Here is a 23,777-nt window from a genome sequence, read left to right as displayed (position 1 = left end):
TAATCTTTTTGAGGTAGCTACATTGTAGGGAATTTTAGTTAGTTTTATTTATGACTAAATTTATAGGTATGTCAAATGCTGCTTAAAGTAACAGGCAAATTGTACCAGATTTAAGGTTAATCAATTCGATCGATCAGAATAAAATATACTCATATAATATTAAGATTATTGTGAACTCAATGATCTAAATATTATAAGTGTAGAAAGAAAGAAAAATCATCTTTACTGTCACACATAAATGTGGCAAAATTGTATAATTTCATAAGTTTTTTATAAAATAAAAATGTGGGACAAAGAAGCTGGCTCAGTATAGCTGCACTGGTTTTCAGTCCCCTTATCTTCATCTCTTAGCAAATAGTAAAAAAAAAGGGAACAATTATCGTACGAAACGTAAAAAAAATGTACTCACGGTACAACCGCGCCAAACGTTGCCAATAAAACAATCGACTCTTGTAAGAAAACCATTTAGTTCGTTCAAAGATCATTAGCGTTTTTTTGCCATTACTAAACGCTCTGCTACAAAAGGCGAAACAATTACCGAAATCAGTTAAGAGAATATTTAGAGATATATGTAGTATTTGCTATGCTTTGGTATTTTGTGTTTCGAAATTAATAACTAAAGTGTGGCTTCGTTAATACTATTTAACTCTCATGAAAGCAGTATTATGTTTTTAAGCCAGATTTAAATCGAATGTTGAACAAAGATACAATGGGCTCAAAGAGCTTTGCGCTAATTAAATACGATTAATAATTTCGGCTGAAATTTCAGATATCCAATTCAAAGTGTCAATAAAATAAAATTTACAAAATTGCTTTTCAAAATTTTGCCGTCCATTTGTTTTCCCGAAGTTGTTGCAATTGCAATCGTGCAAAATTAAAATTTAAGTTAGTTTCGAATATGAAGTAAAAACTATGCAAAAGGTACAAATTCAAATTCAAATTCAAATTCAAAACAGGCAATGGAAATAAACGAATAGTAAATTTTTGATTCGAGCACTTGCGTTCACGAAATTTCAATCTTAAAAACGAAACCCCGCGAATTACAACAGAGTTAAACTGAAAACAACGAATTAAAAGCCATAGCGGAATTGAATTAATCTGGAACCACAGGAAAGTCGGGTGCAGACTTCTTGGCAAGTAATATTGAAGCGTCATATTGGAAAATAAAAGCTCGCGAAGTGGGTGCAAGCACTCGCAGAAACACCTAACTGCAAAAATTATAATTTCCCGTTTAATACTGTAGACTGCAGAACTAGAATAATCGCGGAATCTATGAGATTAGAAGCCATCATTTCTATAGCTATTGCGAATACTTTAACAATCGGTTCACTTATCTTTTTTGCGCCGATTTCATTTCTTTCTTATAATAGTGACATGACCAGAATAAATTTTAATGCGCAATCATTCCAAAAGCTCGGAAAGTAGGTGCAGTATGAACTTAATGAAGGACAGCAGGAAACTCGCCTCGACGTTATTTTTATAAATACAGAACCATGCGACAGGGCCCTGAATCATACTGCCACACACTGCGCTTGCCGTGATTAATTAAAACAAAACTTAGGTTAAGTTTACAAAACTATTTTTTAAGATTACTTCCCAAATCTTTTAACACATTCAAATTAATTTGAATGGAGGTTAATACTACCTGATATCGTCCTTTTTAATGACAACCCAGAAACACTCACTATAATGCAATTAAGCTAAAGAAAGGAACGGACCACAGTTAGTAGCTGTAGAGTTTTTTGTGACAAAGCGCAACTGGAAGTGTACTATGCCATACAGCCATGCTTATTTCTACCGCAAGCAGTATAGATGTGTTCCAGTCTGACGGCGTGGTTGCTGGTGTAATTACAGGCGCATGAAGCCTTTTTTTTTTAGCACCTCAGGTGGCAATTTGTAGGAAATATTCTTTTCGTGCTCTACGAATTGTTGTACTTTTATAACAATTTTTCACTTATCTTAATCTGAGTTAGATTGAAACAAATAAACGTTATATAAATTATTAAATAACTATATGATTACATGTAAGAGGTTATGTTTAATTCCATATCATGGCGGGGTCTGGTGAGAGATTAGCAGCGGTTCGTTAGTCGTAAGGTGAGGTTTAATGTCATTGGTCTTCTGGGAATCATGTTCGAGTATGGATTGTGAAATCGAAGGTTCGATTGCCGGATCGCGGCAGAAATTGTATTGTGTAGTCACGTCTGCTCAAAAATATCAGTACCATCCTGGAGTATGCAAATTAACAATGTCCACGTCCGTGGCTCAGGAACACATATTATCAGGCTTTCGGGCAGCGTTGTGGCTTAATGCTAGGAAAACTGGAATCCCGTGTCCAACAGTGGGCAAAAATTAAAAGCTGTGGGAGCTAAAAATTAAATTATGGTGATTAACCAATTGGTACCTCCTTTGGTGCTTCAGGTGTCAAGGGCGGCGATAACAGCTGAACATCTGGTGAACCGTCTACTCATTTACCCGCTATTTATAAAAAAAAAACATTTGCTTTAACAAGCCTTTTTCATTATGAAAATTTAGCTTAATTTGCTTTAGTCCGCGAAAAGCAGGAGAATCTGTATGGTGTAATTTATAATTTCTGTAAAGACTAACAATTATTCATCGGTTTCGGAGTGAAACGTGCGTAGAGGTTGCCTTGCTGAAGATCTGCTTGGTGTGGAGTAGAAGGATTGAAGAAATTATAAATTACACCATACAGATTCTCCTGCTTTTCGCGGACTATAGCAAATTTAGCTTAATTTTCATAATACATCATGGATTTCCGCAAAGTAACGCATGCTTCTATCCAATATTTAAAAGCTTTTTTTAAATAACCCGTTCAAGAAAAAGGAACTACAGTTTTCTCGTCGAATGAAAAATAATGAAATAGGTATACTCGGCTTTTACTAATGGAAACAGAAATAATAATAAGTAGTGGACTTATGTACTCGTATTTGATTCATAGAAATACTTACGACCGCTCTGGAAGTAATGCACTAACATGAGAAACCGAACTCCTATAAAGCGGAATGAAACATTTCGACGTGATATAGAAAGAAATGACGTAGCAAATGGAAGAAATATAGCTCAAAATGGAGCTTCGAATTGGCTCTTACGCTATAATGCTCACAGTGGGAGTGAAAAAAGACATAAGGATAGTGCGGCCACGTTAAGAAGTCGTTGGTTTGGAAACTTTTAAGGCTATATTCATACGTGATGTCACAGATGGAACTTTATCACCTTAACAAAATGTTTTTATTATTATAACATTTTATTCTACTTGGCTCAGATGCTCTGGGATATTAAGTTCAAATTTGGAAATACCTTCTAACTCGTTCTCTTCGTTTGACACGATTCAAATTTGGAACAGATAATACTAAACAAAACCTTAAGTAACACTAACTTAAATACATCTGTACAGACACATTTTGTGAGCTATACGAGAATCTGCATGTGATTAGAAAGTTCGACTGATCTATATCTCGTCTACGTGATGACAGAGTTGTTTTATTATTCTAGAAACATTCGTGTCAGAGTAGGTAGTGTTTGATTTAAAAATACTGCTCCTAATTATTGTAATGAAGATAGTATAATTAGGAATTGTAAAACTTTTAAAGACGTCTTAAAGTATGCACATAACCTAAAGCAACCAATGCATGGTCGAACGATTCTGATAAGCGTTTCGGTCAGTGGTCGTATATTAGGATATGACACGGCAGAATACGGGCCGGTTCGCCCTGCTCCGATAAAGATGTCCAGTGAAGTGGTTTACGCGGTCACACAGTTTCTATACGAAATTGTTTCATTTGAACACGTTCGCACGTAAAATGCTATGAATACTAAGAGCGTTGTAGTAAATTAAATTAAATTAAATTAAAAATTCATTTATTTATGATCAGATTACATTGGATAAATAACAATAGAGACGATGGCGTCAGGAAAAGTTTAAAACTGCGTTCCAGCCGCCACGCCCACCTCCGAAACTAAAGCTATGATTATATTATGTTCTAAACCAAGTTGTTGTATGAAACATAATAATTGTTGTGTGTATGTGTGCGTGTGTGTGTGCATGTGTATGATTGTTGTGAGTTGGAGTGATAATGCGAGCGTGTGCAGTAGTATGTTATAGTAGTAGAGTTTTTTTAGACAGAGCTTGTCCGAGGAATTTCTATCGCAATGCTTATTTCTGGCACTAAGCAGCATTTTTGCAATGATGTGTCTGAAGGGCGTGGTTGCCGGTTAAATTACGGGCACGTAAGGCTGTTTAGCCTCAAATTGATGGACACAGCATGGCATGTTACTTTACGTGCTTCATGCATGCCCTATGAAGTGTTGCTCTGTTTATTCGCTATGTTTTCCTTCGAACAACTAAGAAAAACGTAGGATCTTTTCATTAGAAGTAACATTGACTTTTTTTTTCTATTGAGAATTTTTTACTAGAACGTGTATGTATCGAAGCAGGTCAAAAACACCGTTATTTCGCTAGAACTTCTTGAAGTGAGAATGTTCTAGAGAATGTTCTTTCAAACTCATTTAGCAGCACTCTGCACCTTGAAGATTGTTGATTACAGTGTGCGTCTCGTACCGAACGATATTGTTATAAATTTTCCAAGGTCCATATTTTGAATGGAGCTCATCAAAGAAGGAAGGCACTGTCGGTTTTTAGAGGAGGTTTGAAGAGGCAGTAACTTAATTAAAAGTTAAATTTTATTGCAAACCTAAAACCTCCAGGAGATGGGAATGGGATATAAATCAGTAATAAAAGTACATACAGTCCATCCGTCTGTCCATCGTTAGAGGTTCGAAATATTTTGGTTAAGATACCTCAATTAGTAACAAAAATAAATCACGCTAATTTCTTATGCACCTATTTATTGCTAATCGAACATTCCCATTTCAGAAAATCCTTATCCAAAACATCTTTTCGCACACATTGAAAGTCTTATTGTTTGAATCTTCTTCATCATCATCCGCAGCCTGTGCCATTTCTGGGCACAGGCCTCGTCTTTCATCGGAAACATGGTTTTAGAGCATAAACTAACTAAGCTGCTCAAATGCGGGTGGATGGGCAACTCAAACAGTCAAATTATTAATACTGTTACTACGAGTATATCTTTCATATTCTAATCGCATTGCTTTAAGTGACCTGAAGAATATTGTTATTTTGTTTTTATTCCTTGTTTATTTTCCTACTTCAGTATGACAACAAAAAATCAACTCCTTCACTCAGGAACGATAAAGAAGAATCAGAGTTTTTTTTATATCAATAAATGTTTTAGACGTTTCTACATTTACTCCTCGCATTAAACTATCAATATTGCGCTGAAGACTCATACTTTCAAGTGACACACTTCAGACACATATTGCATACTGCATCATTCAATATTAATTATGTAACGTAGGAATTGGACTTCGAAAATGAAAATTATAGGGTACTAAATCATCGTTGAGCGGGACTCTCTATTAAACTGATATTATTTACCTTTAGCGGGCGGGAAGGTAAACGCCATCCGTTTGTGTCACTGCTTTATATGAATCGATTCAATTAAGCTTTGCTCTCCTTTAAATGTTAGCAATTGGTGCCAATTTATTTACAGTAGGCATACTGTGTACTTCGGCCTCACTGTTGGGGCCGAGTTGACATTCCAGCACGCATCTGTTACTTTCCTAAGTTATATATACTTGCTTTAAGATTGCATGCCTCAAAGTTCTCTATAGTGTTTTAAAAGACTGGACTTAATCCGCACTGGGCCAGCGTGGACGACCTAAACCCTTCACACTGTGGGAGCATACCCATGTTCTGTATAGGACTGGTAATAGGATGATATGATAGTCACACTGTCACAGTAACACGAAATTGACTGGATTATTTTAATAATTATACAACGTGTAAATGAAAACGGAAATAATACTTCACAAGTAAAAGGCTTAAGAGTGAAACCGAAAACCGAATTATTTTTGAGTAATCTAATGTCATAGTTTTTAATGAAATCACATGAAAAATTAAAATCTAGTAAATCCAGTCACTTTATTAGGTATGCGTCGAGTAGCGAAGTTTTTCTGCGTGTGTCAGTCTTTTGTTTTCAATAGGGTTTTCATAACTACTGGTAAAATATTTGAAATATTTTGAATTAGTTTGTATGGAAAAATAAATATTCTTCTTATGATTTAATATTTTTACAGGGTGATTCCTTGAGAAATATACTCATGCATCCTTCAAAATTATTTCGTAATTCGGTTACACGTTGTGTAAGTAAGACTATAAAAAAAAAAAATCGACAGTCATGTTGATGGAACGCAATAAGCGTTTTGGAGAGTAAAATAACTGTTTACTTATGCATCAAATGTAAATACAAATCATTATAAATGCAAATGGTATCGTAATAGCTTTATTTTTTGTTCCCAGGTGCAATTTTTGATCAAAACACCGAAGAAGTCCAGAATGTGTTCAAGTATGCATTGGCGGTTCACAACCAGAACATAAGCAGTCGTCGTTTGGAATTGCAGGCTTATGTGGACGTCATTAACACTGCAGATGCCTTTAAGCTCTCCCGACTCAGTGAGTATTTCATTATGAATTCAAAAATTGTAACATTAGCATATTCTAATATTAACATTAATTTCTCTTCACTCATCAGAGAGAGGGATTAGACCTTAGATCCATCAAGCTTCTGCAATGCAGGCTTGTGAAGTTTGTTAGGCGTAATAACTAGAACCAGCGGCTTAACATGCACTCCGAAATGCGGAGGTAAAACAACGTCTATTAAATCTGAGCTGATATTGAAAATTGCTCGTCAGAAAAACGTATTAGCTCATATCAGCCCGATCTCAATTTAGGAATTTAGGCCACAGGCTTACAAAAAGTACTATTTTCCCCGTGGCTTCATCAATCCACAACTTATGAAAAGAATCCATTCGACTTCCTTCTGTTATCTTATTAAAAAGAATGTTTAATATTTTGTTTTGGTTAGATATACTGTATCTTCTTTTGACTTGCGTGACGTTGAACTTTCTAAGGAACGTTTATATTGGTGGAATAACCAACACCCTACGGTTGAAAAGGGATAAAGTTGTAATGCTCTTTAAGTCAAAAAGTCAGTTCGTCTCTCTAGGCATCCGATTCCGATGTTCCGTTATCCGTGTCCACTGTGGTATACAGAGCATTTTCTTTTTAGTTTCTTTATTCTACTCTGGTTCTATTCATACTTTGTAAACGAGCTACTCGTTTACAAAGCCACGCAGTACCACCTGAATACGGGGCTGATATTTGTCTAGTTCAAAAGCTCGAATTCCATATCTTTTCGATATAATTACCTGACGTTCCTCGTCTGCAGATTTGCAGTCAAAAAATGTTTGCATTAAGAAACTCAATCGGCTTTAGTATGCGGCTTTTTTCACCACTTTACAATATTAAAATTTGTAACTACCTTCCTACTAATTTCAAAATGCTTACATTTGCCGCATTTTGTTTGATGAAATGGCTTTGAATTTGATCCAAATTTCGACAGGAGTGAAATTCATCCGACTCTAAACGTTAGATACCTATAGTAGACAGCACTTTTTAAATATATGCGCCCAGTAAATGTAGCTCTATATTACGCAAAATCGTTAATCCATGCATTTACTTTTATGGCGCATTTATGCTTTAGCTGCAAGCGATAGGTTGCGAACCCTTATTAGCTTTGTTTTTTAAAAGTTGCCCGTAAAGTTGTCTATATAATACAATTTCTTTAATTGTACAATTTCTGTAAAAACGGTAGATATTAGTTTTCCATTAGAAGTTACCTCAGTTAGAAGTTTGGCGGCGATTAACAAATTACACCCTGAACTTATTAATTTAATTGCAGGTTAGAAAATATATAACTTTTAAAAACATTTTTAAATCTTTAAACAAGGTATCACTTAAGTTTAATACACTGGATGCCGCATGCCGACGTCGTGTTGTTGTGCTATATATATAAATATATACATATATCATGTATATATATTATATATGTAATATTGTATTAGTAATAAGAGGTAGGTGCGACATCAAGTCGAAAAAATGACAAACTTTCTAAAGATGTTGCATGAAACATTGATTGATTGGGTATTTCAATTAATATTTATATTGAAATAGCATCCCATGCCATGGGATAACGAATAAGACTTTAACCATAAGTTTAAGACTAAATCAACGACATCGTATGGAAAACGTTGTACCGTAAATCGTACCACAATATGATTTCGTATTGCAATTTACAAGTATCACGGGATATTGGATTAGATTTAAAAATACTTTAATTCAAGTACATGATGAAATCATCGCCATCGTAATGAAAACGTTGTGTCGTGAATCGTAGCACGATACGATGCCGTTCTGAGATTTTTCACATTTTTTGATGTATTTTACCACGACACGATATCACATCTCAACATTATGCCTCGTTACATATAAGACAATGAGAGACAGACTGTAGCAATAAATCTTTTTTAGTTACGCCCAGGTTTCTTATTAATTTGCCCACCATTCTTTATCGATAGTTTTTACATATAAATCCTCTGATAAATTGTCTACAGAGACTAATCTGGTTCATCGCTAGTATTAATGTCTAAAATCCCTAGAGTCTAGATATATGGGTTGATCGCGCGGGCCTTTAGATCTTTGCTCTTCCGCTTACTTTGTTAAAGTAAATTTAACCAATTTATATTACTGTTTTTTTTTCTTCACTTTTGTTTAAAAGGACATCTGCTTCTATCCTACAATCTTAAAACTATAAAATATAAAGTTTCATTAAACCGGCTGGTATAAGTTGCGATATAAATAAAAACCTATGCATACCATTTTACCCATGGCTATATATCAACTTCATTGAAGATAAAACGAAGATATATATCTAAGTATTTTAAGCAATACGTCATAGTGGAAGATAAATACCTCGGATATTAGTTAATAAGCCTGTCATATATTTAATACCCAATGGTTTAATATAAAAGAGAGTGTTTTTATGATTGTGTGTCATCCGAACAACATATTTACATATTCATAAAGTTATTGTATACAACGACTAACGGAAGTATGAAATACTATTGAAGGGTGCATAAGTATATTTCATAAAGAGCCACCTTGTAATATATATATATATATATATTAAATATTAAATAAAAAAAGCATTTTAATTTTTCCATACAAACTAATTCTAAACATTCTAAGTGTTTACTTATGACAACCCTATTGAAGATAAAAGCCTACACGTGCATAGTACCTACGATACGCGACACTTACCTAATAAAGTCAGGAGTCACTTGATTTTACTTTTGCATGTGATGTTAGGACTGTATCTGATTCCTTTCAGTAATAACTGATTAAAAATAAGACAATGGTTAACCGTTAAATCTTATTTTATCGCTGCAGTAACTGACGACCTATCAGGTGCAGTGAATATGAGTTCAGTTAAATCGAGATTAAAATGTTATTATGTTAATTGGTACTAGTATTTTGGTATAAAGGTACTATCAATGTTTATCAATCAAAATTAGCTTTGCCATTATAACAGTGAAGCGTAATTACGAATCCACATTATTATGTGGATAATATTTTCTGATTACAACCACAATATTATTTTATCATTATGTAGTTTACTTGAATACAATAATATAATAAGAGTAAATAATATTGTAAGAGTAAATATTAATAATATATAATCGTAGTTTGAATCGTCATCATAGATTTACCCTTCTGGTTGGCGGCATGTAAAGGTTGACTCATATCATTGCTATATTTAAAAAAAGATATTGTTCTTGCGTATGTCACTTTATTCTTTATATATTCTTTGTGTCCACACCAATGACAGCAGCACGATAAAGCTGATAGCGTGGACTAACTATGTTTTTTACTGGATAGTGTGTAAAGTGCCTAATTCTATAATTTTATATTGTTTATGATCAAGAGTTTAAATACCAAAATTTGAATTAAATTCGTTTACTCCACTGCAAGATTTGTTATTTTATTCTTTTTCCTTTATCTGTAATTTTTGAGGACTTGCTGATCGGGTTCTCGTGTGCTGGTTTAAATAAACAACAGTGGATGATGACATCAAACGAGTCCACTCGTCCATTTCATCATACCTACAAAGAATGACCCCTGGATGACTTAGATTCAAAATCGAAACCGGTAGCCGGTAGACTTCTATATAGGTACGGCAGGCCCGCTAGTATTGTATACTGAGTACTCTCACACTCTCGAACACACAGACACTCAAACCTTCATCTGTTCCCACCCAGTAATCACGAGAGTACACGTTATCTCTGCATCACTATTTTATAATAGTAAAGTATGTAAATTCCGAAGTCAGTTCATTTTTAAATGTATTCCGATCACGCGGCGCCTCTGATGACACTTTCTAAAGACACTTCACCGCGACAATGGCAGTGAGGGTTTACAATTTTAACTTTATTTCTGACTGACACTATTTGAATACGGATGAGATTAAGTTATCTAACTGCTTTCATACTTTGTATATCTCTAGAGAGTGCTGTAAATGTGAGATCGGTGAGTATTGGATGCGATGTTTTTAATTCAGCAAGGTTCAAAGGTCCATAAGGAAAGTCACATGCGTCTCAAATTGACGGACGGCACGTATAGGACCAGTGGCGTGCATACAACAGGTAGGGACGGGTTAAAAAAGAAAATCATCGGTGTGAGCTATAAAAGCTTACTGGCTAAAGCTTTTTCAACCGCTAAAATGGCCTCCAACAGAAGCCGATAGAGACAGTTACCCACCCGAAGTTGAGATTTCACCAGAACGACGATCTTCAGTGATGAAGGAACGACCAGAGGGAGAGATAGGTATTTGACTAATCAACTGTTGGGACATCTTCTAGGTTCATCAATGATTACTATAAACAATCAGGCATAATTTCGGGCTGTATTTTATACGTCACGTTATTTTTAGCACAGTTATCAAAATATGTACGTTATGCTACCAAATCATCGTTATCATCACCAGCCTAAAATTGTACCATTGCTGGTAAAGATAGTCTGAGAGCATTACTCGAATAACTTACAGTAACATCATATTAGTTTACATTACCTAGAACGATCACGGCAAAACAATCTCTCAACAAACGACCGAATTCGGAGCCAGGTTTGTAATTTGATTTTTTATTACGAAAAAATTTAATATAACACGACTAGATCAAAGCAGCGTATTAATCCGAAAAGTAATTATAGCAAAAAAAAATAATAATAAAACCAATGTGGCTGTCACATACGAGTAGATATTGTAAATGGAAATGAAAAATACTTTTCAGGGTTTAACAGGAAAATGTCGATTCAAAAAATATATAAGCCTAACAAATTGACAATCTATGTAAATTGAAAATTCTTCCACTAACCTAAAAACTATTGTGAAATAAAATCTAAAAAATTTAAGGGTGTTGTCAAATATTGATTGCAAAATTTTAGATAACCGAGGATGCGTTTGTTTATTTGCATTCGTTAAACAATGAAAATAATGAACAGATATTTATGTTTCTTTTTTGGAAGCTATTTTATCATAACGTAAAAAGTGTTTTCTATATTCTTGTAATAATAACATTTCAGCTCAGATAACTGCTTTCTCCGCGTGCGCTAACTTGATTTATAAATATACTTGTATTTTGTATCTTTAAGAAGGTCTATATAAAGTCACATTTACTGTCGCAAAAACATAAAGATGATTTTCAATAATTTCATGGGGTTCTGAATATTATTATTATGTTTTAAATAGCCCTTAAAAACATGATATGCCGCATAGTTTCAAAGGTAATTGGAATTAGAGTATCGCGCGATCGCTCTGTTGCGGAGGAAGAGTTTACGTCTAAGAGAGTCGCCTACAAGGCACTTTTTTTCCTCTCAGAATTACAAGGGTATAGGTCTTAGTCCACCACACCTTTAAATACGTTATGTGGAACTCTCAGGAATGCAGGTTTCCTTTACCATTAAAGCAAGTATTGGGGATCTAGCTCGGTCCTCCAAAAGGAATCCGAAGCCTTAACCTCTAAGCTATCACCGCTTACAACATAACCGCGCCAGTTTATTACAACAAAAATCCAATATAATGTATAGCCAGATTACTGCAGATTATAGCTGCAGATTACACGATGCATGTTCTATCATGGAAAACGGAGTCTACAGAAATCCGATTTCACTGGACATGTTTAGGAACGTTATTGGTTCCCATCTGCTTGCTATACATTGGTTCCTTTGAATGGACGGCTGAATGGTAGCAATTTTATTGTGCACCATAAAATGAAAAGCAACATGGGAACGTTTATTAAATCTAATGGGAATCCAACATCTGCTATTTCCAGAAATTACTATCGCATACCGGTATATGCGTTTTTACACTACTTAAATTACTGGTTGGTCTCGTGGTGAGCATGTTCGTCTACAGATCACGAGGACCTGAATTCGATACTTTGGTCAATTCTATGAATAGTATGAATTAATGAAAACTTTTATTTTTACCACAGATAGTACTATTGGGTTATCTATCAGAAAATTCTTAGCTTATTCTTACCTGCACCTGATGTGTTTCTGGTCGTGTCGGAGCTACTGCCCCTTGGACTATGAGATTGAGAGAATAGAGACTGCATTTGTGTACTTCTACAGTACGGAAATGTTGCCAATATCAGCAAACCGCAATGAAACTCCAGTTTTATAACGTGAAGTTTCAATTTAGACATTTTTTCACCACATTTCAGACCAATAATTTCATTACCTACTTACATTTCAAGAAACCGAGTAATTTAAAACGAAAAGATATATGATAGTTTTTTCACACTATAAACCAGATGAGTTGGATACAACGATCGACCTCTTACTTGAAATAGTACATAATCGGACCGTATCTCCCAATGAGATATACTCGTTCAATTTTGAGTCTCGAATTATCTATGTTATTATATAATTTGATTTTAATTTGATCTAAAATGCGCTATTATTAGACAAATCTTTGTGCTAAAACGTTTGATTATAAAATAAATAATAAACTAGTGTATATAAACAATAACAACATGTTAAATCATATGATATAAATAATAAACAGCTGCATATTAGCTTGTTGATGAATGATCCATTGTTTTATCTGGCCGATAGTTCTTTATGGTTATGAGACTTCGACGATTAAAAACATTACGCACAGAAAAATAAGAAACGATGAACTTCTGCGACGCACTGCTATAAATAGGGACCTAATTTTGACCACCAAATGCAGAAACGTGTACTGTCTCCTTCAGATTACCATGGTAGGCAAAATTAAAGAAAGAGAAGCGTCGGTAGAAGAAGGAAATTGTGGTTTAGAAATATCGGTAAATATACTGAGATTGCTAACGCGGCACAACTTTTCCGTTTGGCAATGGAATAGTAGTATGACAAGATGATACGACAACCTCCAATAGTACAAGAAGATGCAAGTTCGAGTGGGTATACCCATTATATTTAGAAAAGTTCCCGCGATGCCTTTGTTGTATGATAGATGTTACAGGTTAAGCTAAAGCAAATAAAAGTCAAAATACGATTTTTCATAATAAAGATATCCTAAAAATAAAAGACTCATACAAACTTTCATTCCCCATTTCACACGTTCGCGTTGGTATTTTTAAAACCTGTGAAATATGTGTTTCTTCATTTCTAACCAAAAGCTCAAATACTTGAAAAATACAGAATTTCTTACAAACTTTCACCCCCTACTTTACTACTCTTAGAGAATAAATTAAATGAAGACCTTCTTTAGACCTCTCGGGTGCTCAAAGAATATTCTCTAAAAATTTCTAATTTGGGCTGTAGGTTGCCAATCAGCCAGTTAGTTTAAAACTAAGCCCAGCGTCCTATTCAATACTCGTGATACCAAAAATTCTATTCAAATGTTGTACAAGCTACGTCGAGATTAAAATATAAAATGCGAAGCTGTGGTTAATTGTGTAGCGCTGCAATAGCACAGAAAAGTAGTATTTAAATTTAGCGTGACAATTTAAACAACTATTACAAAGTTCCGGAGCACCATTTGAAGGACACCAGAAAGCAAGAGGCGGGAGTTACGTCGGGTACAGTACTAAAAGTGCTCTTCATTATAGCAAACAGCCTCGCTCGCGGTCGACTCTCATTCTCTCATTAGGGGTTTCTGCCTTTGTTCCTAATTTTTATTTTCCTGTTAATAAACATTATTATATTTTCCTATCATATATTTTTTAATTCTCAAAATTTTTTACCTGTTGCTGCGAGCAACTTTTATAAAATGAAATTTCTGTTTTGCCGAGGGACTTAATAATTTTATGGTATAAACTGTCGTGAGTAATTTCCGTTTTATATAAGAGTAAAGTCGGGACTCATGTGAATTTTCGTCAGAGTGTGCCAGACTAGTATTGAACCCATTCGAGGTTCAAAATCATGAGCGGTTTTATTTTAAGTAATTAAATATCGCTTGCTTTAACAATAAATGAAAGCATCGTGATAAAACATGCACGGTTAATCTCCTTTATATTATCAAAGGCGTGCAAAGTTTACCAATCTGCATTTGGCATACTATAAACCTAAGTCGTTCTCACTCTGAGTGCCCGTGCATTGTAGAGGGCTAGTAATGGGTTATTGTGCTTAGCCGAGAAACATTTAGACGTCGAGGACGATGAATTTACAAACAAATTTATTTATGCTATCTAGTACAAAAGGGATTTTGAGTGTGCGCTTCTTACAAGCACATCGTCATTACTTATGTTATGTTTGCATTATTTATATGTTGATCGTAAAATAAGACTGCATGATCATACCGGAAAACATTAGTGAAGCCACCAAAGCTTTCGTATTTTTCATACCCCCGTGATTCTACCATATAAGGAAAATGAAACAGCCGATGTCACGGATATTGCGACTCCCAAAATGGACTCTCCCGCTATCAAGTATGAATCTAGTCACCTCAAAAGAAACTCAAACATTATGTCGACTTTGGAAAGCAATTTACCAAACTACTTCCGCCAGTCGCCATTTTTCTTTTATCTAATAAAACCATCCAATCATAGTTTGACTTGCGGACCAAATGATTCAAATTATGTTACGATGCTGTTAAATTATTAAATGTAACCGGCTAAGTGGAAATTTTACAAAGGAGCAAGGGTTTGTACCTTGATAGGAAACGTGTTCTAATCAGTAATATCCTCACAAATGTCGAACCGCGTAACTAAATTTGTTTAAAAAGAATAATAATAAGTGATTTCTAAAACACATTCGTGTTAGAGCTTGATGGTGACTACTAGATTCGTTAACTTAAACCTATAGCTACGAGGGTTCCCCTAAAGCTACGAGGGTTTTTTGTTATCACCATCTCACTGTCAATTAATATTTACGAGTATTTATGATGCGAGAGAAATATCCAAGCTTCTATATCGTATATGTAATCCTTAATTAAAAATGATAATAGGATTTTTCTAGAAGCTTACGTTTTATATAAACTTTGAATTTATTGAAAGATATCTCAAAGATTTCATATTAGCCTTTTCGGTGTCAGTGGGTTTTATCAAATAAATATGACAATAATGGCGAGGAAATCTGCATTCTTGAGAGTTCTTCAAAATGTTTTCAAAGGGATGTGAGATCTACGAATTCGCACTTGGCCAGATTGGCAGCCTACGGTCTGCACCCTTCACATTTTGAGAGGAGACCCGTGCCCTATAGTGTGCCCGTAATTGGTTAATAATGAAGTAAAAAAAAAACTGGCAAATAGATAAATGCACCAAATAGAGAACTCCCACATTTTTGAAATTGACTCGAAAGGTATCTCGTTAAGGTGCGGTGGAAGTTACGAAAACAAAAAGGCCTCACGCTCTCGGCATTAAGATTCAAAGAAGCCCTCACACCCCAAAATATTATCTCGCACCTAGTCGTAAAAGCTATATATTGTCTACGTAAAACAGCTCTATACTTACTTGACGATTTGTGTGACCTAAAATACAGGTTGGGAGACAGAGAAAAAGGTGGGAAGATATATTAAAGATTTGGTCACTTGTAATGTACTTAAATTCTATACTTATACTAATAATCAAATTGAAATCAGTTGATATGTTTGTTCTGGAATACACAAGGAGTAACAAAGGCTGCTTCTTATTTCCGAAAACTGCCCGTAAAAGCCTTATTTTCTAATCTAATAAGTTATGAAAGTACGAATTTAAAAGCTTCCTTTTATCCACGGTTCCATAGTCCCTCCAATCTATCCCCCGTTTCATCCCTATAGAATTACAGGTATGAAACAATGGTTTGAAGATCGTATGAAAGTGCTATGGTTTTGCAGTTGGGGGTTAAAAACTGCATGGTTTAAAATAAAATACAGCTGAGATCGTTTTTATAAAAGACAATTGTGTGAAGAAGAAGATTAAAAAATAGGGGAAATATTAACGCGGTCGATATTTGTGGCCTAGTCCAATAAATTGATTGTGATGACTAAGCAATGACGATATATATATGTAACTGGGTCGGCTATTTTGTATATTCAAATTTGACCGTTACCATTACTCTGTGCCTTGGAAAGCTCCTTAAGCCGTCTACTGAAAGTCGCAGTACTTTTGCTGCCCCTTCTAGAGCACTGTGGCTCTAGAAAGGGAGGTTGAAATCAGCAGCAGATAACGAAAAATAAATACAAATACACATTAACACTGGGTACAATATAAATGCCTACTGTTTTTGCGAGGTACCGATGGAATTAAAGTGTTTGTACGAATCACAATTATGAACCTTCTCTGAAGCTCTTCCTTATGAACAGAAAAAAAAATTGTTGTCTTAGAGACGACTTTATTCGCGTTTGTAATGTAGGTACTTTAAAGTGTTGATTGAGCACATGGTATTTTTATATTCTCAATATCATTCAAATCTGTTAAACCAATTAAGCGTAATCTAGTTTCGAAATTTTCAATTCTAGCATCCATCCATGGAATGGGATACGTGGCATATTTTTAATATTATTTTTTAATAAAAAAAACATCCCATTCAACTTATAATTGTTCCGAAGAATATAAAATATCAGTTGATTTGTACGTAGCACTTGTACCTTAGTTGAGTTTTTAAAAGATTATCTTCTTAGTAATGCACAAAAGGAAAATCTAAAGAAAAAACCTGAAGTTTGCTCATTACTCTCAACTAGTTAGTAAACTAAGATAGACTTAATATTAATAATTCTTCTTCTTATTTAACGTGATATTTCTATTACTGAGAACTTATTGTACGTTTTTTACTCACAGTGAGTTATTATTCGTTGGAAATGATAGTTATGGAGTAAATGGTTTTAGGAAGTATTAGTAGTTTCACTTACGTGAGCAACATTCCAACTTTCATGGCGCGTTTAGTTTTAGCATAGCTTCTTTTGAAAGGAAAGGGCAATATATAGCGACATATAAACATTTGTTAGTAAATAGTAGATATGGGATAGAAAAACGAAACGAAGTCAATGAGCTATTGTATTTTGTATTGTATAGTACGGAAGCTAGAAAATGCTTTATGTCCGCCTAACTACTCTCAATTAGTGTAATAACTGAGAGTGCCTCTCACTAAGACAAGTGCTATCTTACTTCAAAGAACTATCTGATCTTCACTGAATATGTTATATAGGGCCACTGTGAATGGAACATCTTTTTTTTATAAAACAAACTACATAAAACAAATTCACCTAATTTAAAGTTATTCACGAACACAATTAAAATACCAATAATATATTTGCATTGTTAAGAACAAAGAAAAATTCAATTTATTTAAAATAAATACATTAGATTGCATTGAAATTGAACCGCGATCGCAACGCAAACGTATCAAATATTACTATAAACTAGGCGACTGTAGCCCCCGTATTACTATGAAAACACGGCAAAAGCAATTTCTCTCATACTCCTGTCATTCTCGACACATTGCTTATATAATAAAACTTCATATCTCCAAAAACATTTGCCTACAGTAATATGGAAAGAGATTTTTTTTTATTTTCTCGCTGGCTGGAGTTGCACATTTTATTGTCTTCTGCGCGGGATGTAAAGTTGAAACTGCTATGACGAACTCCACATTTCGCAAACAATTTTTGGGAAATATTCACATATGCGATGAATGTCTGACTAGGCAGAGAAGTTCCTTCTTTGTGTGTTGAAAATAACCTACTACTAAATACTACTATTTTGATTTATCATCATCATATTATTATTTAACCGTTCACTGGCCAACTACAGGGCGCTGATCTCCGAATAAGATGGGAAGGGGTGGCTGTAACCACTACGATGGCCAAGGCGTTTTAAAAGTGCTTAACAGCTGAGCTTACTTGAAATAAATGATTCTTGAATTTTGAAATCGGTAGAATTCATATGCCTGTAATGCAGGTTTCCTCACGTTGTTTCTCTTCACCGTTAAGAACAGTGACCTTTTATTGCTAAAACGCGCATAACTTGGAAAAGTTAGAGGGGCCACGGTTTGTACGTAGCTACATGGCTATCACTCCTGTCCTATTTTGATTAATAAACAGTTTCCCTGGCCAGTGGTGCGACAATAGTACAATACCGAGGCAAAGCTTTTTATAACCAAAGGCTTCGTTACACCGAAGAAAAAATATAGTGCGAAGCTTATCCAAACGTTTCATTATTTGCCGTTCGAGTCAAAAGTGTTGCCAGAGATTGAGCTAATAAACTTGCTAAAGATCTATTTATGAGAATTCTGGCTGGGCGTAATATTTTACGTTATCGTTGTGTGTTATAAGTATTAATATGTAATATAACATAGCCAACAAGTAAACCAACAGTATTAACAATTCAGGGCAATGTTTTCTTACCTTTACCTTCGATACCATTGGCAGGTATTTTAATTTTATTTAAATAGATATTTTTTTACTTTAACATGTCCCTAGGTATGATCTTACATTAACTAGATATGTACTGAGAACTGAAGCTGGGCGTAATAATTTATGTTATCGTTGTGATTTATATATAACTAGCTATACCCTTCCACGCTTCGCTGTGTGCACATTGTGATTGAATGGTTGAGAAAAATAGATAAAAACAGTCATTGATGCGTATATATAATGCTAAAATTTCAGCTTGATCTGTGCAGAACTTTTGGAGTTTTTGAAGCGTACACAAACCAACATAACATTTTTATATATATATAGATAATATATATATATAAAAATCCCAAAAAAAGGCCTATTGTAGTTAAGTTCGCTGATGTCGTAGTCCGCAATAAGGTTTGGTTTTCAAAAACAAAATTTAAGGGCACTGGCTTTACTCAGTCAGAGTTTTTAACTAAGCCTCGTCACAACGCATTTTTGGAAGCTCGGAAGCGTTTTGGCATCACCAATTGTTGGACACGTGATGGGTTCATTTATATCATCGGTTTGGACGGGGCTCGTCATCGAGTGGAATGCATAAGGGAGCTTGAGGCGATTCCAGTGGAGTCGGCGGCGGCAACTGCTGGATCGCCAGTTCAGAGCCCTGGAGTAGCTTCGAAGAGTCCGGAGACGAGATTGCCAGTTCCTCGCACTGCTAGGCGAATGGTTAAAAAGTAGTTTTTATTTTTAATTACACTCGCAATTCCTTTATTTTACTTTTACCTACTTGTGTAATTAATTAAAAGTTTTTATAAACAGTCAATTGTCAATTGTTGTCTTAATATGTCAGCATGACATGTTAATGTCAAGATGAAGTGCATAAACAAACAATAATTACTTTTAACTTTAGGCAAAGATTATTGATCATACAGCCTTATAATTATTTTTATAACTTTGCATAAGCAATAATTACTTTAACTTTAGGCAAAGATTTTTGATTATACAGCCTTATAATAACTTTTATAAGTAATTTTAAAACGGAAAACAAGTTTTTACTCTGTTATTGTATTTTTGGACTATTTACTTTTTTTTTTTTATTACTTTTTTTTTTTTTTTTTTTTACTTTTATTTCTTTTCTTTTTATAATGATCATGGCATGCGTTAATTTTCTTTGGTTTGTTAGTTAAAGGTGTGCTATATCTTGTTTTATCTTATTTATGCTGGTAGGTGTAAGACCTGCTGGTTACGCATTTATTTTATTTATTTTGTATTACTTTTATTTATAATTATCAATACCTATTATGTCATTGCAGAATGTAAGCCTCAACGACTCATTTTTTTCGCTTTCTTCCTCAACTGGATTGGATAGTAACGATAGTTTTTATAGCCTCCCTTCTCTCAGTGAAACTCTTAATTCACACTTTTCAGATGAAATTAAAAATTTCAATGTCATACATATCAATGCTCAGAGTATTCCTGCACATTACCCAGATATGCTTTCAGCTTTCGATTGCAAGAATATTCATGCAATCCTAATTTCCGAATCATGGCTTAAGCCTTGTTTATCCTCCACATCTTATGGTCTTCCTGGTTTCCACCTCATTCGGAATGATCGTACGAACCGTATTGGGGGGGGTGTTGCTATATACCTGCGCTCGCACATACCATTTACAGTAATTAGGGTATCACAATCACAAGAAACTCCACAGGCGGAGCATCTATTCATTGAGTTAAATTTTTCCAATGCTAAATTGTTACTTGGTGTTTTTTATAATCCTAGCCTTGCCATAGACTATTTCCCTACATTTGAAAGCTTATTAGACCAACTTATTCCACTTTATCAGCATACGATAATAATGGGTGATTTTAATACCTGCCTTCTAAAAAACGACTTCCGTGCCTCGCGCCTTAAGTCTATGGTACAAGCAGCAAATTTACGCATTCTTCCTCTTTCAGCAACCCACTCTTTTCCAAATTGTACCGCGTCTCTTCTAGATTTGGTTCTTGTTTCCTCTCTTGACTATGTAGCTAAGCATGGTCAGTGCCCTGCAGATGCCTTTTCGTATCATGATTTGCTCTATTTATCATATAAGATACGTCCACCAAAAGCAAAGTCAAGTATGCTTTTGCAACGTAATTTTAGTGGTATGAACCTGGAACGTTTACTGGAGGATGCAGCTAAGGCTGATTGGGACGATGTTCGTACGGGAATCAGTATTGATGAGCAGGTGAATATTTTTAATTCAATTTTGACAAAACTGTACGATGTTCATGCTCCAATTCGTCCAGTTAGAATCAAGCATCTTCCTGCTCCTTGGCTTACTGAGGAGATAAAAACGTTACAGCACAAGAAGAATGTTGCAAAATCTAAGTTCAAATCTAATGCTACAGATTCTAATAGGGACAAGTACAAAGTAATTCGAAATCGATGCAACAGGTTATGTAGAGATAAGCAACGACGCCATATTCATAAATCCGTACTTGAAGAGGAAGACTCTGGTAGGGTATGGAAATTTCTGAAATCTCTTGGTGTTGGGAAAGCAAATAGGAATATTCCCTGCAATAATGTTAATTTAAACCAGCTTAATAAGCACTTCTCCTCTTCTTGTACAATTGATAGTACTACTAAATTAAATACAAAAAATCAAATTCTAGCTTTGCCCACCCCGAATGATCCCGCATTTATTTTTAGTCTAATTGACGTTAGTGATGTTAAGAGAAGTATTATAGAGGTTAACTCGGATGCTGTTGGTACAGACAGCATTAGTCGTAAGATGATCACACCACTCCTTGAAATACTTGCACCTATCATTACATTCCTCTTTAATAATTCTATTAATACTGGCCTTTTTCCTAGTTCTTGGAAAAATGCACAGGTAACTCCAATTCCTAAAAATCGGAATCCCGCATGCTTCTCTGATTATCGGCCTATCTCTATTCTCCCCTTTTTGTCCAAAGTCTTTGAGCGGATAGTTCATAGACAAATGACCCTGTTTCTTACTCGATGTAACCTTTTAAATCCATTTCAATCTGGTTTTCGTTCCGGTCATAGTACGACTACTGCTTTAGTTAAAATTACTGAAGATATCCGTTTCGGGATGGATAATCAATTTGTAACTGTATTAGCATTATTAGATTTCAGTAATGCTTTTAATAATGTTGATCATGATCTACTTTTAACTATTTTATGCTCTCTTAACATATCTCCTAGTGTCATTGACTGGTTTCATAGTTACTTGCATGGCCGCCGGCAGCGGATACGGATTGAAAATTCATATTCAGAATGGTGTCCGATAAATGCCGGTGTGCCCCAAGGTGGCGTGTTGTCTCCTCTCCTGTTTTCAATTTTCATTAGTTCAATTACTCAGAATTTATCCTCTCTCTACCACCTGTATGCAGACGATCTACAGATATATACCCAATCTAAGTTGCAAGATCTACCCCTAGCGATTGAACAAGTAAATAAGGACTTAGAAGCTGTTGTACAATGGAGTAGATCTTATGGACTCAGGGTAAATCCATCTAAAACAAAAATAATTATAATAGGCAGTCAGAATTTAATTTCACGGATAGATTGGACTACCCTACCTTCTGTTGTTTTTGATGGAGTCCAATTACAATTTAGTGACACAGTCAAGAATCTTGGGGTTGTTTTTGACAGATTTCTTTCTTGGGTTCCCCAGATTAGTGAGGTGAGCAGGAAGATGTTTGCAGCTGTAGGTTCTCTTCGGCGATTAAGTAATTTCCTTCCCATACCAACTAAAATTGCGCTAGCTCAATCTCTCCTCTTTCCAATTCTTGATTACGCTGATACTTGCTATCTTGATTTAACTATGGAGCAATTTAATAAACTCGAGCGCATTCAAAATCTTTGCATACGGTTCATATTTGGCCTTCGTAAATATGACCACATTTCAGAATTTCGCGACAAACTCGAGTGGCTTCCAATTCGCCTTCGCAGGAATATTCATATTCTTTCTCTCTTATACTGTGTTCTGTTCAATCCAGCTACTCCTCCATATCTTAAAGAACGGTTTGAGTTTCTCAGTGATTCTCACTGTCGCTCTCTCCGTTCTGAAGATAATCTTATACTAAAAATTCCTTCCCATAGTACTTCTTTCTATTCTAAATCCTTTTCAGTTGAAGCTGTTCGGCTATGGAACTCTCTCCCCTTTCAAATTAGGCGCGCGCAGTCACTACCGATTTTTAAAAGACTCCTTAAAAAACATTTTATGCCACCCTAATTCGTCGTTTTTTTTTTTTTTTGCTTCGGAGTCACTTTTCTTTGTGTTGTTGGCTTGTAATTTGTATGATATAGTAATTGATATATATATTTATTTTTAATTTGTTAACTGCTCTTCTCCTGTGTACAACCTACTAACCCTTAAGTCTGTGTTTTTTTTTGTTTTTTTTCCTTTCCTTGCTTGGGTTGCCTGGCAGAGATCGCTTTTTAGCGATAAGGCCGCCCATTGTACCTGTGTTCATTGTGTTGTTTTTGTTTATAATTTAATTTCTGTTAGGTGTACAATAAAGTGTATTTTCATTTCATTTCATTTCATTTCATAATATATTATTCCATAGCCAACCAGTAAAGCAATAGTATTAACAATTCAGGGTAATGTTTTCTTACCTTTATCTTCGAAACCATTGGCAGTTATTTTAATTTTATTTCAGTAAATATTTTTTAACGTCAACATGCCCCTAGGTATGATTTTATATTAACTAGATAAGTAAGAGACATTCGCAAGAACTTCAGTGTAAAAACACCTAACAAAAGACGCATTCCTATTTTCTTCCTTGAAAACACATAAACCTTATCAAGGTGTAGCACCAACTTCACGACCGTTAGTCTGAAAGAAAGGCCGAGACCTGAAAAAAGGGCGGCAACATAATTCTTATCTTCAAAAGTGGGAACAATGCGAAAATGCTGACACGGAAATTAAAAGTGGAAACAAAAGCAAACTGCCCGCGAGAGGATGA

At 34.9% G+C, this 23,777-nt stretch overlaps 1 protein-coding gene across 1 annotated transcript in view; it reads left to right on the top strand.

The window, feature by feature from the left end:
• The window catches only part of LOC120636241 (glutamate receptor 1-like), a 204,876-nt gene that overhangs the window by 36,828 nt on the left and 144,271 nt on the right, over window positions 1-23,777 (top strand). The window contains exon 2 of the mRNA XM_039907619.1: window positions 6,401-6,553. Within this exon, the coding sequence (XP_039763553.1) occupies window positions 6,401-6,553 (153 nt within the window). The remainder of the gene's footprint in view (window positions 1-6,400; window positions 6,554-23,777) is intronic.

Source organism: Pararge aegeria, chromosome Z (assembly GCF_905163445.1).
Source record: "Pararge aegeria chromosome Z, ilParAegt1.1, whole genome shotgun sequence".
NCBI classification, from domain to species: domain Eukaryota; kingdom Metazoa; phylum Arthropoda; class Insecta; order Lepidoptera; family Nymphalidae; genus Pararge; species Pararge aegeria.
The sequence above is the reverse complement of the archived record's forward strand: the minus strand, read 5'-3'. Positions and strand labels throughout refer to the sequence as shown.